General features: G+C 49.7%; 1 protein-coding gene across 1 annotated transcript in view; it reads right to left on the bottom strand.

The window, feature by feature from the left end:
* Positions 1-1720: 1720 nt before the first annotated feature.
* The window catches only part of LIMD1 (LIM domains containing 1), a 60595-nt gene continuing 45659 nt past the window's right edge, over positions 1721-16656 (bottom strand). The window contains 6 exon segments of the mRNA XM_006173916.3: positions 1721-5732; positions 7029-7097; positions 7589-7640; positions 8259-8389; positions 12719-12781; positions 15469-15536. Coding sequence (XP_006173978.2) covers positions 5595-5732; positions 7029-7097; positions 7589-7640; positions 8259-8389; positions 12719-12781; positions 15469-15536 — 521 coding nt within the window. The 3' untranslated portion in view covers positions 1721-5594.

The raw sequence follows: 16656 nt of genomic DNA on the forward strand, positions 1-16656 counted from the left end.
GACATTTTTAAGATCCATTTCACGGACGTTTTTAAGACTTTGGTACATATTTTCAAATTGCCTTCCAAAAACACTAAACAAATACACACTTCCTTCAACAGCATGTTTCCTTACATGGTAACACTGAGTATAATGAATTTCATTATGATTTCTTTACAATTTTCATAATTGAAAAATGGAAGTTCCTTTTACATTTATTACATATATATTCTGATATGTGTACTCATTTTTTTCTAATGGATTTGTTAAACTTTTTAATATATTAAGGATATTAATCTTTAGCTGTCAGACACATTACAATCTTTTTCAATTTTATCTTTTACATTTTCCTTTTTCTTACAATATTTTTGAACCTAGAGTAATTTTCACTTTTATATATTCCAGTTTACCAATATTTTACCTTATGGTTTCTTTTATTGCATATGTGCTCTTTTCAAATTGTTTTGTGTTTGTATTTTTTTTTCTATTTACTTTAACCCATTTGTAATTTATTTTGTTAGTCATCCCAATGGAAAGATCAAGTACGTCTTAAACCTGTAACTCTTATAGAGCAATTAAGGGTTCTAAGCTCTTGGACTAATTCAGTCAATTCCACAACAGTCCCTGTAACTAAGCTCGATGGTTAGCCCCATTTTTACAGATGAGGGAACTAAATTTGCTTACAGACATTGAGCAATTAGGTGGTGGACCATGAGGTAGAATTTGAATCTGGGCTTTTGACCCCAAAGCTGTCCCACCTGTGGGCTTACTGTGCACCCCATGAGTAGACTCAGGGCCATTCCCCATCTGGACATAGATGGCAATGACATCTGCTCCTCACCCCCCTCCCACGTTAGCAATCAGAAGACCTCATCTCTAGTCCTGATGCCACATCTACTCACCAGCTCTGGGCACTTGGACAGTTCTGCTCCTTTAATAAAATGGGGATTTAAATTGCAGCCAACTCTTCAGGAAAAGGATGCTTCCAGCTGAACCACCACTGCCCCGCAGAGAGCTCCTGCCGGGCTCTCTGAACATGTCACCATGTAGAAGTTCTGCCACCACAGAACTAAGGACACAAAGGTTAACCTTTCTTTGCCAATTGTGTAATACAAGCCAAGGCCTTTGTGAACCTTCAGTGAGACTGAAATTAATCTGAGCAGAAACAGGCATTCTTCTGGGGTTTTTAAAGGCCAAATAAGTCAAAATCAAATTCTGAGGAAATCAGTGGTAAGAAATCAGCCAAGTGTAGGTAATAAAAATTGACAACTTTAGCCAAGTTTTCTCTATAGTGAAATTTTGTTATTTATGTAAATACAAATATAATTTTTATGTATATGTAGACGAAGCTATATAAAAGATAGTGGTCCCCCTGAGCTTGGGTCCTCTTGTACTGCAGCCCCCCGTATGTGCAGGTATCACTGGCCCTCTTCACAGGGCCCTATAGGAACTGGAGCTCAGGGAACCAGGGCAAAGGCTGATGGGGTGAAATGCCACTGCTGTTGCTATGAGTAATAAAGTGTCCTTTGTCACTGATGTAGGAGTCTCATAAGTTTGGCCAGGATCCACGAAACCATGGCATGCTAGCTTATTACCTTGTGAGTAGAGTAAACTCTGAGACCCTTCAGTTTCGACATCCATGTGCTCCCTTAAGAATCTAGAGATCTAGAAAACCAAATCCTGTCAGCAATAAGCACGGTCTGCTTACTCCACATACACAAAGAAGACCCGGTCAACATCATTTTGTTGGAGATCACTTTAATAGTCTACAAATTAAGACAGTTTTATTGTCATGGTATTTGGGATCTTACAATAACAGTAAAGTTTTGAATCATTGTATAGTAACAATATTCTGCATAATTTTATAGTAACAGTGAAACTTTGAATAATTTTAGAGTAATGATATTTTGAATTAATCAAAGTAAAAGAAGAGACACAGAGGAAAATAATTTCCCTGCAGAGTGAAATTTTCATACACTACATGGAAATTTCCCACATCCGTCCAGTTCTGGCTCAGAACAACAGATAGCTAACATATCTTCCTCTTTTTTTTTCCTATTGCTTTTAAAAGTCGTTTCAAATAGGAACTGGGAAATCAGGACTTATTCCTGGCACCTAGGAGAATAGAAAGAATTTGGTTTCCTGGCTGACGGTTTTAACAAGTGCGTCAAGCTACAATGGTTTGGGGTCAAGTCCTGTACATATTCTTTGCAAGGTTGTCAGGGGACCATCCCAGCTCTCATGCTTCCACACACATGGGGAATGGTACACAGGAACAGACTGCAAAGGAGCGTGAATTGCAGATAATTCTCTCAAATTCTAACATTTCTGTTTCTCATCTCGCATGACTCAAGCCCGCGGAAACAAGGTGATGGTGGCACGCGAAAACGATCAGAACTCCTTGATTATAGTACCGGGGACCCGGGACTCAGTGGCACAACCGCAGTGGGCTCAGCCAAAAGGTTTTCTTGAAAGCACTAAACACGGAGAAATGCAAAGCCCTGCCGCCACATGCAGGCAGTGACCCAATGGGACTCAGTGCCCTTTGGCATGAAAAATGAACAAACAAATCACTCTTTACTCAGCTACAGATGGGGGGATAACATCTGAGAGAGAGGATCCTGATATAACTGGTCAAACGGGATTATTGGCTTTTCTCAGATCACCCATGCAGATTTTGAATGACCCTGGCGGTGAGGGGGAGGAGGGGCCAAGAAAAACTAACAGGAAAAGTGAGGCAAGGGAGAAGGCTGGAGGCTGGCTTTGGGGTCTGGAATCAGGCCATAATTCTCCTTGTTTATCTAAAGTCCAAGAGTTGTCTAGGGAACTCAGGACAGGGCTATTTGCTCTACCTCTTAAAACAAACTTACTCATCCTGGTCTACAGAGTGCTTGTGCATTCCTTCTACATGCCTATGAATACAACCCCATTACAGCTCTACTTGGCTAATAATTTATAGGAAGTTTAAAATACCCTAAGTGGGCACCCACTCATGGCTTCTGTGCAAGTGCCTGAGAAGGAGACAAAACTGGTGCGAGATTCCTACCCAACACCCTCTCCACGGAGCCTGGTCATTAGAGAAGTCGCTGCTGGGATTTCTAGGGTGTCCAGAGATTCTCTTAATTGTTCTTCTCAATGGTATAAAGTGTTCGCTGAGATATGGGATTGCTTCAACCCAGGCCACTTGAAAATTTTCATTTAAAAAATGAATCACAGATTTTTAAACTACGGTTGACCCTTGAACAACTTGGAGGTTAATCCTCATATAAACTATAGTCGGCTGCCCATAACCACGGTTCCCGGCACCTGAGGGTTCAACCAACCATGGACCGTGCAGTACTGTAGTATCTACCACTGAAAAATATCCACATATCCGTGGACCCATGCAGTTCAAACCCGTGCTGTTCAAGGGGCAACTGTTACCCAATTTGCAAACAAATCCCTGCTACTTCTGATGTGGCTCCAGGGCAATGTTTGCTCTGCTGGACTTGAAAGTGGAGCAAAGAAAGGTGTGTCAGCCAGCCTAGCTCGGCAGAGACAGGCTGAGACATACTGGCTGGCTCCATCTGCTCACCCGCCTTGCTAAGGCTGAGCTGGGTGACTTGCTGGGTGCGATCCCAGAGCTCACCTACCTAGCCCCATGTGCTCATGGATTTCTGGGAGGCTCAGCCTGTGAAAAGGAACCAGTGAAAGCCTGGGCTGACGTGACATCTGGCCAAAGGATGCCAACAGAACGCATTTAATAGTAATGGAAAAGACAATTCACGGTGACCGTTCTGTGCTTCTTAAAGGCAACTGCTACTAAATGAGTCCAAACTGGGCCTAGAATTGGAGCTGAGCCCAAGGAATAGTCTGCTAGTTCCTTGTGCCTTTGGGTTCCACTGACCGCCCTTGGAGGCCCAGCCACCCAGTCCCCTCACTCCGTGTGTGAGGTGAGGCAGTGAGGGCAGGTGCTCCCAGCCCACCTGGCAGTGGTGAGACGGCCCTGCCTGCCCTCCTGCGACAAGGCCCGGGGGCCCTCCTCATGGTCTGAGAGGGCAAATGCCAGACAATCTTTTTTTTTTTTTTAAACACTTTCTTCTCATTGAAATTCCAAGGGGTATTGACCTCCGGCCTCAGGAGTGTGACACACAGGACAAATTTCGCCTCTTCAGTACAGAGGTGGCCTTGAAATCTGGCCAGTGTGTGGCCCTCCCTTAGCCCTTGCCCCCTGGGGAAGCCAGCATGATGACTGCACCACGCACCTAATTTCAATCTGATCTATTCCAAGATGAACTTTAGTTAAGATTACAGTGCCCTGACCCACTGGACTCTGGCCTGGGTAAAACCAGAGATTCCTTACACACACTGGGGGGAGTCCAGCATGATGGCCGAATTCCTCCTTAGTCTGAAACTCTTTTCTGTGAGGTATTTTGTGTGTGTGGAAGACTGAAAGTAGTGGGAAATAATTTAAAAAGAAAAAAGAAAAGAAAAGGAAAAAATAGACAAAAGCAGTGTACCTTATACTGGTTTCTTCAAACGTAATGCCTGTGCCAAGAATTGGGCAAGAGAGGAGCCTGTGAAATGAGTATAATAACTTATCATGAGGCACTCTCTCCCATGCTGGCTCTGAGATCTCACACACAAAAACTCTCCTCATTTTTACGGGGCTAGGTCTCAGGACGTGGGCAGGCTTCCAAAGAGCCCACTGGTAAATAAGTGAAAACAGGCACAAGAGAAGGCCCACGGGAGATCCCAAGAGCTGTCTTTGCAGGAGCAGCTCCAAAGTCCCAGATTCCCGAGGGCTCCAGAGGGAGAAATCAGAAACAGGCGGGCGAAAGAGGCCTGGTGCCTGCACCAAGTTCTCGTCCCACAGGACACTTTGCTAGAATAGGACCAACCTCTGTCGGGCCCCCAGCTGCCTTTAAGGAGTGAGATTTGCAGGGGCCCACAGAATGCTGTCAGGGTACAAGCAGGAAACCCCGTCTCCCTTATTTCCAAACTCGGCTCTGGTTTACCAAGTAAATTCCTCCTAAGATACAAAGCACACGTCAGAGCTTGCCTCTTGCAATAATGCAGTTAAAATGTGCAGCCATTCTATGGAAGAACTGAAGCTCTGGAGTGGAGGGAAGTCCTAAATTATGTGTGTTTGTGTGTCGGAGGGGGGTGTTGGCAGGGGGTGTCTGGGTGCAAGTATTTTCCAAAGCAAAGGGAAAGGATTGAACGTATTGGCAGCTGAAATCTTCCTTCAGATGAAGTCAGTGCAAACCTTTCCCTCTGAAGTGTGAACTATTTCCAGAGGGGACCAGGGGTTCACTCAGGCACACTACTGAGATCTCCTGTCACATGCCACGCACTTGCTGGAGCATCTTCCTGAGTAATCTGAGGAAGGCGTGGCAGCGGAGAAAGGCACTTGGAAAACATACAATACCAGACGGGCAGCGGGCAGCGGGCAGCGATCCCTTCCCCGATGAAAGGAAAGGCACCCCCCAGGCACACACTCAGGAAATCACCTGCTCCCTCCTCCACTCCCCTGACCCCAATCCCACCCCAGGGGCCACGGAATTAACCGGCGGACTTGTCATTGTGCAACCCTGGCTTCTCATCCCCGCCGTGAGGTCTGCAGGAGGCTCTGGCTAGAAGCGGTGCTGATGCAGGGCTGCGGCCGAGGGGCCCTTCTCCAGCCTCTTCACATGGCAGGAGTGACAGAACAGGTGGTCCTCCAGGGGGTAGCAGCGGTGACCGTCTTCATCATTGAGCTCTAGACCGCAGTCCTGGGGTGAGGCAAAAAGGTCTAGCAGTGGCAAAACCAGACTCCAAGAGTGACACGGAGGCCGCGCACAGTCCCAGACACCAGCAGAGGGCGCCATGTGATTATTGTCCCGGCAGAAAACGCCGGTGCAGAGACGCAAGTCCCCCACCCAGTGAGGGTCTGGACTTCGCTGTCCAATACCCGTACCACTGGCCCCACGAAGCTCTCCAGCACTTGAAATGGGGCTGGTTGGAAATGGGATGTGATGTCCGTGTAAACACATACCCAAGTTCCAAAACTTGGGACAGGAAAAGGAGATAAACTATCATGAAAACTTTTTGATCTCAACTATGTGTTGAAATGATGACGTTTTGGGTATGTTGGGTTGAGTAAAATATTACCACAAAAATTAATCCTGCCTGATTCTTTTTACTTTTTAAATGCAGCTACTGGAAAACAAAATCATACACATGACTTCAATGTGTGGCTCTCAAATTTCTACGGGACAGCACTGGTCTGGAAAGTGTGCAAAGTGCGGTTGAGCGAATGTCTTTACCTTTTTCTCCAGCACCTGGGTACCACTGACAGTGATTCCCACCTAATTCTTCAGTGCTGGCAGTGGGACCAAGCTGTATGTCACCCATACCCGCTGCTCTCCCCACTGACAGCGTCACTAAATAAACCTAATCTCTGTCCCCAGGTAAATCCACTTAATTCTGGCTGAAACTCCATGGGCACTTAAAGCGTTTGCACAGCCCTGGCTCTCTGGACAGTCACGGAGCACCAGTGGCTCCTTTAGCTTGGGTGTGACACACGACAGAGAAGGGGCCCTACCCGCCTTCACACCCACCAAAGGCGTGCCTTCACACCTTTCCATGGCGGGAGGGGGGTGGTTCCTCATGATCTCCGGGGCTCAGCTGAGAAAGGTCTCCTGGCAGATAGGACGGTCTACAAGCTGGAGGGGAGGGAGTCTGTTTCCCAAATCACACACTTGCCTGACAATCTGGCCCCCAAACAGGACCTGAAACCCACGCTCCCTGAGACCCTCCACTCTGCAACTTCAGGGCGGGCAGCCACAGCCGTTTTGGTGGTTGGAATTGGTGGTTACAGATGCAGAGAAAATAGTAAAGGCCTTTGTATCCCAACATCTGCGTCCTCTCCCACCTCCCCACCCCCACCAAAGCAGGCTGCATCCCCTTCTTCCGTCAGTTCTGGGGGGCGGCCCCTTGCCCGCGTCTTGCCCCCATCAACTGTGGTGCTTCCCTCTTGGACTTCTAGAACAGGTCTGGTGGGCGCATCTAGGGCACGGGGTGCCTACCTCGCAGTGGTAACACTCCACGTGGTAGTCTCTGTCCATGGACACAACACGGATGGTCTCATCTGAGCCCTGGGCCAACGAAAGCAAGAACAAGAGGGTAGCTGGGGGGCCATCGGGCTCCACTGCCCTGGGGTGGGGGTGGGGTCCAAGCAGCAAGGAGGCGGCCTGAGAAGAGCAGGAATCAGTTGTGGACACTAACCCCGGCAGGACAAAGGACCCATGTGGCAGACGAGAGGAAGTGGGAGGGACGTGGTTCTACCTTCTGGAATGTCAGAGTCAACACTGAAAAAACCCAGCTGGTTTTGCTTCTCTGCCTATCTGCTAATCTAGGAGTCATATCAGGTCAGAGAGTTTGACCTGATCACAGGGACAAACAGGGTGAGAGGACACAGGGCTGCGGGAGGCAGCTAATGGGAGAGGAGCTTCTTCCATTTATTTCCCAGTTGAGATTTGAGAAGGATTTTTCCTGTCTAAGGACAGGACACAGATCTTGTCAGTGACTCAGGGAGATAAGTCATGTCTTGGAAGACCCCAGAAGCAGGTCTGAAAATGCATCTTACCTCAGGTGGAAGGATGGGGAGGCCACAGGCTGCACACTTGGGGGCTAACACCCTGGTGGGAGAAGCGAAGAAGCAGTGAAGTGTACACTGTGGTGTTTCTGGGAGACATGCCTGGAGCCTTCCTCGCCGGCCGGGCCCGCCTCCCGCCAGTCACTCCTCCCTCCAGCTCTCCTCATGGACGGGCCTGGCTCACTCCTGGGAGCATCGCTTTGGGATGGTTCCCCAATGGTAACAAGCGCATTTGGTCCCCTCACTCTACTAGGGACAGAGATTGCCCTGTCTGCTTACCCCCCTCACGTGCCTCGTACAGGCCCGGGCAAACCAAGGGTGGCAGACACCAGCACTGAATCGGTGCCTTTTGAAGTTTGGTAAAGCTGCAGCCATGGGGCTTGGCAGGTTCCTTCAGAGGCCGAGCCAGGAGTCTGATGACAGGTTTGGGGTTCTGTTTTTCCAGTACACATAATTCTTTAACCAGTTCCTGTCTGCACTGGCATCAGCGGACCCCCAACACCCCAGCTTCTCCCCTCCAAACCACTGCACGTCTGCTGCCCTGTGGATAACGGTGCGAGCAGCCAGGTGACGTGCCTCAGCGGGGTTCCACCCTGCCCTCCGCTGACTTTCAGCCAGCGTGGCTTCCATGCTCAGCTCCTCTCGCCCTGTCCCGCCTTACTTGTGGTAGTCCCGGACACAGTAGATCTTGTTCTCTGAGTCCACGGTGAAGGGCACTCCGTCCAGACACTCATTACAAATGACACAGCGGAAACAGCCAGGGTGGTAGGACTTCCCCAGGGCCTGCAGGATCTGGGGGCGCAAAGGAAGATGCCAGGACTCAGTGGGGATTGCGGGGAAGGAAGGGCCAGTGGGAGGGAGGGACATGTCAGGCTGAGGGACCACAGGAGAATGTGCCACGTGGAGCTCCCTCATCCCTGTTTCACCTGGACCAAGGTCAAGGATGATGAGGCAGGACAGGCTAACCTAGTTACCTGTGTAAACAGGGGCAAACCAAACAGGATCCTTCTCCTACACTTCATAAACCTCCAGGAAGGAATCTGGAGGGCTCTCCATCAGAAAAACTTTTATGATTATTTGCAGGAAATGATGCAAAGCAGGGCCTCAGAAGGATCCACCCCAGATCTGGGAAGCAGCCAGTACACGGAAAGATGACAGGAAACGCCACAAGGAAATGGCAGAGCTCTGGAAAAACCTCTTAACTTCTCCCTCTTGGGTGCCCCTTCTAAGCAGCTTTGACTCTACAGTGATAATCCAGGAGCTGTGACTCAGGCCGGATCAGCTCAGATCCAAGTGTAAGCAAAGCCTCTTTGTCACTGCTGCTTTAAAACGCAATGGAGAGAAAGCCCCAGGCACCCTCTTTCTCTCAGTGTCATTTGATCTGGACCATAAGAGGCCATCCTGAAACCAAGGCAGAGCCTAGACTTGGCGTTTGGGAGATAGCAGATGGAAAGAACGTCCTTGGTGGTGTCAGTGAGTCACCAGATTAACTCACCTCCGAACTGCCTATCTCCAAGCCTCTTGTTAGGTGAGACAAAACATTTTTCCTGTTAAGTCAGTGGTTCTCAAAGTATGGTCCCTGGACCTGCAGCATCAATATCCCTTGGGAACTTGTTAAAATGCACATTTCCAGGCCCTCTCCCAGCAGCAGGTGGGGTTTTTTAATTTATTTTTTGAAGAGTGACATTTATTTATGTAGGGTTTTTTGGGGGGGAGGTAATTAGGTTTATTTATTTATTTACATCTAGAGAAGGCACTGGGGATTGAACCCAGAACCTCATGCATGCCAAGCATGCACTCTGCCACTTGAGCTATACCCTCCCCCAGGGTGTTTTAATAAAGTGATTCTGATGCGTGCTGAAGTTTGAGAACCTCTCATTTGAGTTGAGTCTGGGCTTTCTGTGATTTACTGTTGAAAGCACCTTCGATGACTCAGGAGCAGGTTCATTTCTGTGATTACCTGCACCACGAAACTTAGCACAAACAACAGAACTCCAGAATCACACCAGTAAGTGTGCCCCACAACACCTGTCAGCAAGGAACATACTGAATGGTCGTCAGCATCCCCGGGTGGGATGGGGACCTAGAACCAAGGAGAAGCTTGGCAGAGCATCATGAGACCTGTAGGAAAGCCTTGCGGTGCTCTGCTCCTCCCAGCGCCCGACGCTGCCTGCGGAGGCCGCACCCCGCAGCCCGGGGCGGGGCCAGGAGGACTTCCTGCTGGTCCAGCTCTCCTCTGAAATCCCAGCCTTCCTGATTCCTCATTCCCTCTGGGATTTCGCTAACCTTCCAGGCTCCCCAGGCTGCCAAAATCGGAAGAACAACCGGCTGGGCTTCAAAGTCTACTTGGCAATCCGGACCTTGGAATGCATTCTGCCTCCAGCCTAATGCTGTCTTGGCAGAAAGAGACCCTTACATTAATTTAACCCACATGGTGCCAGAAGTGTGGTAGGATAAAATGTCGTTTTGCTGCATTCTGACTAGCTGCAATTTTTTTTGTTTCATGTGGGAAAACGCCCAGTTCCAACCTCCAAGCCCAGCGTATCCCCTCTATTAACAAAGGCAGGGCAGGGACAGACCACGTCCACCAGGAGCTGGACAACTGGGGCCCTGCTGGAGAACCAAGAGTGGCATCTGAAGGAATCTTTCTCTGTATTATTATAATTCTTGGTGACGATGAAGGGCTCGGTTTTGAAGACTAAGTATCCCTACCAGACAGACATTCGCTGACAATTTCCAAGTCAGAGGGCAGACCTGCGAGAATCCAGGGAGACCGTGTTATCCCGTGGGGTCGAGGTGGTCTCCAAAGCTCAGTTCCTTCCGTCTCTGTGCTCACAGGCTGATCCTCACCACGAACTGGAGAATCCTCCCCTCCACCCCTTGAATCAGGACTGGACTATGACTCTCTTTGATCAACATAATGACGAAGAAATGATGTTCTGAGACTTTAAAGTCAAGGATGTAAGAAAACCGACAGCTTCCACCCCCTCTCTCCTGCTGAACGGGAGCCCAAGACATACTACTGAGTAAGACTAGCGGCCACGGGGACAGAGGCCTGGAGTGGGAGAGGTCGTCTTGGGCCACCAGCTGAACACAGCTGAGTCAGTGACCCCAGCCAATGCCACACAGAGCAGGGGAATCGCCCTGCCAAGCCTTGACCTAATTCCTGACTCATGGAATCAGGATAAATAATAAATCACTGTTGTTTTAAACCATTAAGTTTTGACATGTAGCAACAGATAAATGAAATACCCTGAGTCGTAAAGAAGGCTTAGGACAACCAGAAATAAGAACAAGGTATAGTCATGTTCAGAGATGTGGACACTGTTGGCCTTGTACACGGTGGGTTGGTCAGAAGGGACCTAAAATCAAGGACCAATTCTGCTAAAGAAATGGAGCCCCGTGGAGCCGGGCAGGCACTTGGGGTGGGTGGGGTGAGGGGTTGCGGCTCCTGCCTCCCCTGGGGGAGTGGCTGGGGGGCCCTGTTCCCAGGAAGGCCTCAGGGGCTAATGTGGACACAGCTCACAGGGCCGAACTGTGCTGTGCTCTGTCAGAGCCTGGACGCCAGCAAGTTCTGGTCACAAACCGCAACAGCTCTGGTTCACTGTTTTATACACATCAGTGTAAAACCAGCAGAGGTGAGTGTTTATGTCCATCAAAGACATGCATAAGAAGGGGGAGGGCAGAGGTCAGTAGGAAAGTGTGTGCTTAGCAGGCAGGAGGTCCTAGGTTCAATTCCGAGGACCTCCATCAAAACAAACAAACAGACGAACAAACCTAATCACTACTCCCCCCACAAAAAACCAAAACCAAACCAAAACAAAAAAACTTCACCAAAAAAAAAAAAAAAAAGAAGACATGCATAAATGTGTTCCCAACAGCTCATTCATAAACTGCCCCAAAACTGGAAAACACCCAAATCTCCATCTGCAGGAGAATAGATAAATAAACAGTACTATATCCATACAATGGAATCCTACTTTGCGATGAGAAGAAATGAACCACCAACACAGGCAACAACACGGATGAACCTCAGAAACATTTTCCTGAGTGAAAAAAGGCAAACCCAAAGGAGTCTATACTGTACGATTCCACCTGAATGAAGTTCCAGGACCAGCAAAATGAATCTGGGGCCATCAGGGTCAGAAGAGTGGGTATCTGTGTGGAAGAGGGGCTTTCTGCATGTGGGACGTGTTCTGTCTCTTGATCTGCGTGGTGTTTACACACAGGTCTATACATATATATAGACATTCGTTCAGCTGTACACTTAAGATGTGTACCCTCTGAGTTGTTTCTCTATAAAAAAGGTAAAAGAAAAACAACAAAAAAAAAAACCGACTAGCAATTCCCTTCCCCAGAAAGGAATTAATGGATCAGCTTAGGGAGGTATTTAACTCAACTGAAAGAATGTTATATAGTGATTTTCTCTGACCAGTACATTAAAGAAATGTGACAGGGCCGCCCTCCAATGGTGAACAACTTGATCCCTGAGACAGAATGAGAACCCTGTGCTCGTTAACCTCACAACCTTACCCTGTGAGGAGGCCAGGAAGGAAGAAGTGTTCCCGCTGAAGAGATAAAGGAGCAGAGGCCCTGGGAAGCTCGGAGAGCTGTGGCTGAGCGAGGAACAGGATGTATAAAACCTGCTCCCTGCTCCGCTATCTCAGAACCAGCCACGGGCCCCAAAACTTCATCCGAGGAAATGTTAAGCTGGGAAGAATAGGGGCAAAAACGACTGTGTTTATCCGATTTCCTGTCCCCGCCTCCAAAGTGGCTTAGACTTCTGCAGTGAAAACACACTCTGTCTGGCGTCTCAGCTGGGATGCCATGAGGATCCCAGAGAACCGGTGTGGCCAGTGTGATGGGAACAGCCCCGGGGACGGCGCGTCATCAGACACACGACGCCGCGTGGACTGGGCGGCTAAGGATGCCCGTGCCGGCAGAAGCCAGGCGTGGGTCCCACCAGAGCAAGGGAGCAAGCTGCATAAGGTCTTCTTAACAAAACCAGCCACAACCACAAACCAAGGCAGGAAATACTGTCCTCAGTTACCAGCTTCTTTTTTCTCTGAACGCCTCCCCCCTCCCACCATGCTACTTCCTTGTTCGGCGGATCCCACTCACCATGTCCATGATCAGATGACCACAAAGAAAACACCTGTCAGCAGACTGCTGGAAACCAGAGTACTGCAGAGGAAAGAGAAAAGAAAGTTACGTCCAGGCGGGGCAGATGAACCTAGCTCCTTCCCCACCCGTCATGAGGATCCCAAGAAAGATGTATCACTCTATGCAGGAATCTGTCATTTCCCTGCGGACAACGGCGTCATGAATCATGGCATATCCTCTGCCGCAAAGGCCACACAAACTAATACCGCTCGCCCACCAACAGCTGCGCCTGGACACCCACGACACGCCAGGCTCTGCGTAAGAGGCTGCACGGAGAGAGAGGTATTGCTCTCTAATCCAGTGGTTCTCAAAAAGGAGTTCTCTGGCATCACCCAGAAACTTGTCAGAAACGCAAAACCCTGGGCTTCCCAGCCAAGACGCACTGAATTGGAAACTCAAGGGGTGGGGCCCGGCCACCTGGGTCTCCATAGCCCTTCAGGGGATTCTGACGCACGCTCAAGTTTAAGACTATCACTCTTATTTTCAAAACAATTCTGCAAGGTATGTATTACACCATTTCCCAAATGGAAGCAAAGGGAAGCTCAGAGAGGTTAAGTGATCTTCTTAAGGTCACACAGCCTATTAGGGGGAAGGACAAGATTCAAATTCAAGTCTGGGTTTGGTTAAAAACCCAATGAAACTAACTTTTATAGAAAGAAACTTGATGAATATTATTTACCTTACCAACACACACATACACACACACACACACACACACACACACACAAACACACACAAACACACAGAGCTGGAGTCTTAAAAGATACCAGGAACTCACTTCAGAAAACTTACTAGAGGAGCGGGCGGGCGGTCCGCCGCGAGGCGAGCCACCGCCCGTCCCCGCCCCTTGCCTCTCGGCGCCCCCTCGATGCTCTTAGCTGAGTGTCCCGCGGGGCCCGAAGCGTTTACTTTGAAAAAATTAGAGTGTTCAAAGCAGGCCCGAAAAAAAAAAAAATACTACATACTGCTACACACTGGAAGATACAGAAGCTTAGATGTCACAAACATAACTTAATGGCAGGGGGGTGGGGTGGGGATGTAAGAGAAAGGAAGGTGTAAAGTAAAAGGGAAATTTTTTGCAACTGTGCACCACATGGTGCAGGGTTTTACTGCCCAGCACCTCCTCCTGATTCTTAGGGTAACAGTTCTTTATTTTTTCATTTGCGATCCAGCCCCGCTCCCCAGTCCTGTGGTCCCGTGGTTCCTGTGGGCTGACCCCACACTAGGTTCCAAGGCGAGGCACTGGCTCAGACTGGGCTGATCCAAGCCCTGCCTTCCTCCAGCACCCATGACTTTGCCCGGAGATGAACACGTAACCCACCAAGAGCCCATTAGACTCCAGCAGCAGGACGGGACCTCGGCCCATCAGACTGAAAGCTGGGAGACAGTCAACTCTGGTGTGCTGCCACCATCTGATCACCACACACACAGCGCCTGAGAGTGAAGCGAACGCTGGGAGGAAAGGACCCCCGAGGGCACGCAGGAATGAATTTCCCTTCTGCTTAAGCCAGCTTAGATTTGCTTGTCTGTTACTGGCAAACACAAGTCATTATGAGTCAGTCCACGCTTCCACGAAGAAGCTGGCCTCGAGCCATCTCTGGGTCTCACACTGGTCATCCCACTGACTGAGCACCACTCCATGCCTGGCGCTGTGTTAGGTCTGAAGGTGTAAAGGTGAAGCAGTGTGTTCTCCCCCCCCAGCTGCTTACAGTCAAGCCAGGGAAGGGCAAGCCGAGGCAGCAGCACAGAGGAGGGGTGATCCACCGCGGGGCGGGGGATGCAAACGCTGTCGGGTGATCTGGGCAAACAAAGGGTGAAGACCTTCCAAGCAGGGACACAACAGTGCAGGCTAAGGCATGAAGGGACGGGACCATGCCGAGCGGGCAGAGAACCACAAGCCCCCGAGTGAGTGGGACGAGGCTGTGAGGGAGGCTGCCCAGGGCCATGGAGAGCTTCTGCGTGTGCTTGGAACCCTGGGGGCATGGGAGGAGCCTGGGTAGGTGGGTGACACTGCGCAGCAGTGTGGGGGCAGCTGAGCCACGCTGATGTCCTGAGCCAAGCAGGACTGGGGAGGACGCAGTGGCACCAGGCTCAATGCTCGGCAGCACTAGGGGAGAGACAGGAAGGAGGAGGGATCGAGGAGGAACCGAGGAGACTGTTCTCAGAGAGAAGGTCCCAGGCAACGCAGTTTTTCTGCTTTGGGTGACTTTCAAGCAGAGTGGGAAGGGCTGGGGGATGGGCTGGGAGACAACCCTGGGGACTGTCCAGAGGGCAGGGAGATGTCAGCAGCTGGCCTCAGAGGTGCTGACAGGGCTGGAGTTCAGATCTGGGAGTCACTGGCATGTGGGTAGACTGTGGGTGCGTGGGAGCAGGCAGGATGGATGAGAAGTCAGGAGGGCAGGGATCACAGACAGAGGTCTAAGAGCTGGGTGAGGTAGGCAGAAATGGGCAAAACACGAGGACAGACCACGCCACTCAAAAGTCCCCAAAAAGCACAAAGTCTGCGGTTTGTCATTTGCCCAGGAACGTGGGCCGCGCCGTGCCCCTGAAGAAGGAAAGTCAGGACCCTTTCTCCAGCAAGCCGGCTTCCAGAAGGCACTGGGGACCACGGAGAGAAAGCACTCTTCTGCCTGGCCCTGCCTCTCTGCACCCCCCACCTGACTCTAACTCAGGACCTCGGGGAGGAGAACCACGGACAACAAACTCACCAGGAAGTCTTCCTCACAAAACACTTTGCCGTTCACAAAATAGAAGGCTTTTCCTCTCAGCTTCCGGCCTGGGGGGAAAAAAACACAAAGGTGGAATGAAAATGTTACTATGCAGTGAAAAGCGAAAAATGAAAGGCAAAATCTTTTTAAGCAGAAATAAACATGCAAAAATGCCAACTGTCAATAACAGTTTTCAGTTACTGAAAACTGCTGAGGTCCTTGGCAACAGGCAGACTCAGGCCAGAAGACAGGGTATCCTGGTGGGTCTTCCTGGCAAGAAGACCGGGGGCTGACTTGGGAATCATTCTATACCCACTTCTCACACTCCCTGTCTGTTGAGAAAGAAGCCAGCGAGACACTCGGAGACAGAAGGCAGAGGCACCTCCACGAGGGTGTACCAGGCAACAGTCTCTTGTGAAGTTGCTGTTTCCCACAGGCGTTGGGGACTGTCACTTTTGACATGTTCCCCAGGGGATGCTGGTGACAACCTATCAGGAAACCCTATGAATTGGTCAGCTCTTTCTTATTTTCCTTATTTTTGCATATTTTTTTCATCTGAACGACAGAAAACACACATTGTTGGAAAGATGATGGTTCTTCCTGTTTTCTCTTGATCTAAATGGGGTGGGCAGGCGTGGGAAAAATTCAAAGCACCCCAACTCCTTAGATGTAACTTTAGTTTCCATAGAGCTAGGGCACTGACAAGAATAGCATACGTCATCAATTCCTGGGGTCCCTTATGAGAAAACACAGTGGGCCACGTGTGCAACGTAAGCAGGGAATCTTCACGGGAGACCTTGGGTCTGTGACTCTGCAGTATCCCCAGATCTGAGAGCACTTCCAGGACCTCCCATGAAACATACTCAACAGACTCCACCCAAAAACGGAATGAACTCTAAACATGAGTGGAATCAGGTCCCTTAGGGCTGAAGTCCACCTGAAACCGAAATCACAAATGTCACAAACATTAACAGTGCTTGAGACACAGGGAAGTCCCCTCCTCACACAGTGAGTGTCCTCGCCCGTGATGCCCCAGGGCAGGCAAAGAGCACAGGGTGACAGGGGAGAGACTGTCAATGAAGACTTGGAGCTCAGAGAGGACTGTGAAAGCATCAATGCAGGGGAAAGCCACAAGAAGGGAGATTCAACTATGAAAGCAAAAATTTCCAGATGGACTAAAGACCTCAG

This window comes from Camelus ferus, chromosome 17 (assembly GCF_009834535.1).
Source record: "Camelus ferus isolate YT-003-E chromosome 17, BCGSAC_Cfer_1.0, whole genome shotgun sequence".
In the NCBI taxonomy this organism is placed as follows: Eukaryota; Metazoa; Chordata; class Mammalia; order Artiodactyla; family Camelidae; genus Camelus; species Camelus ferus.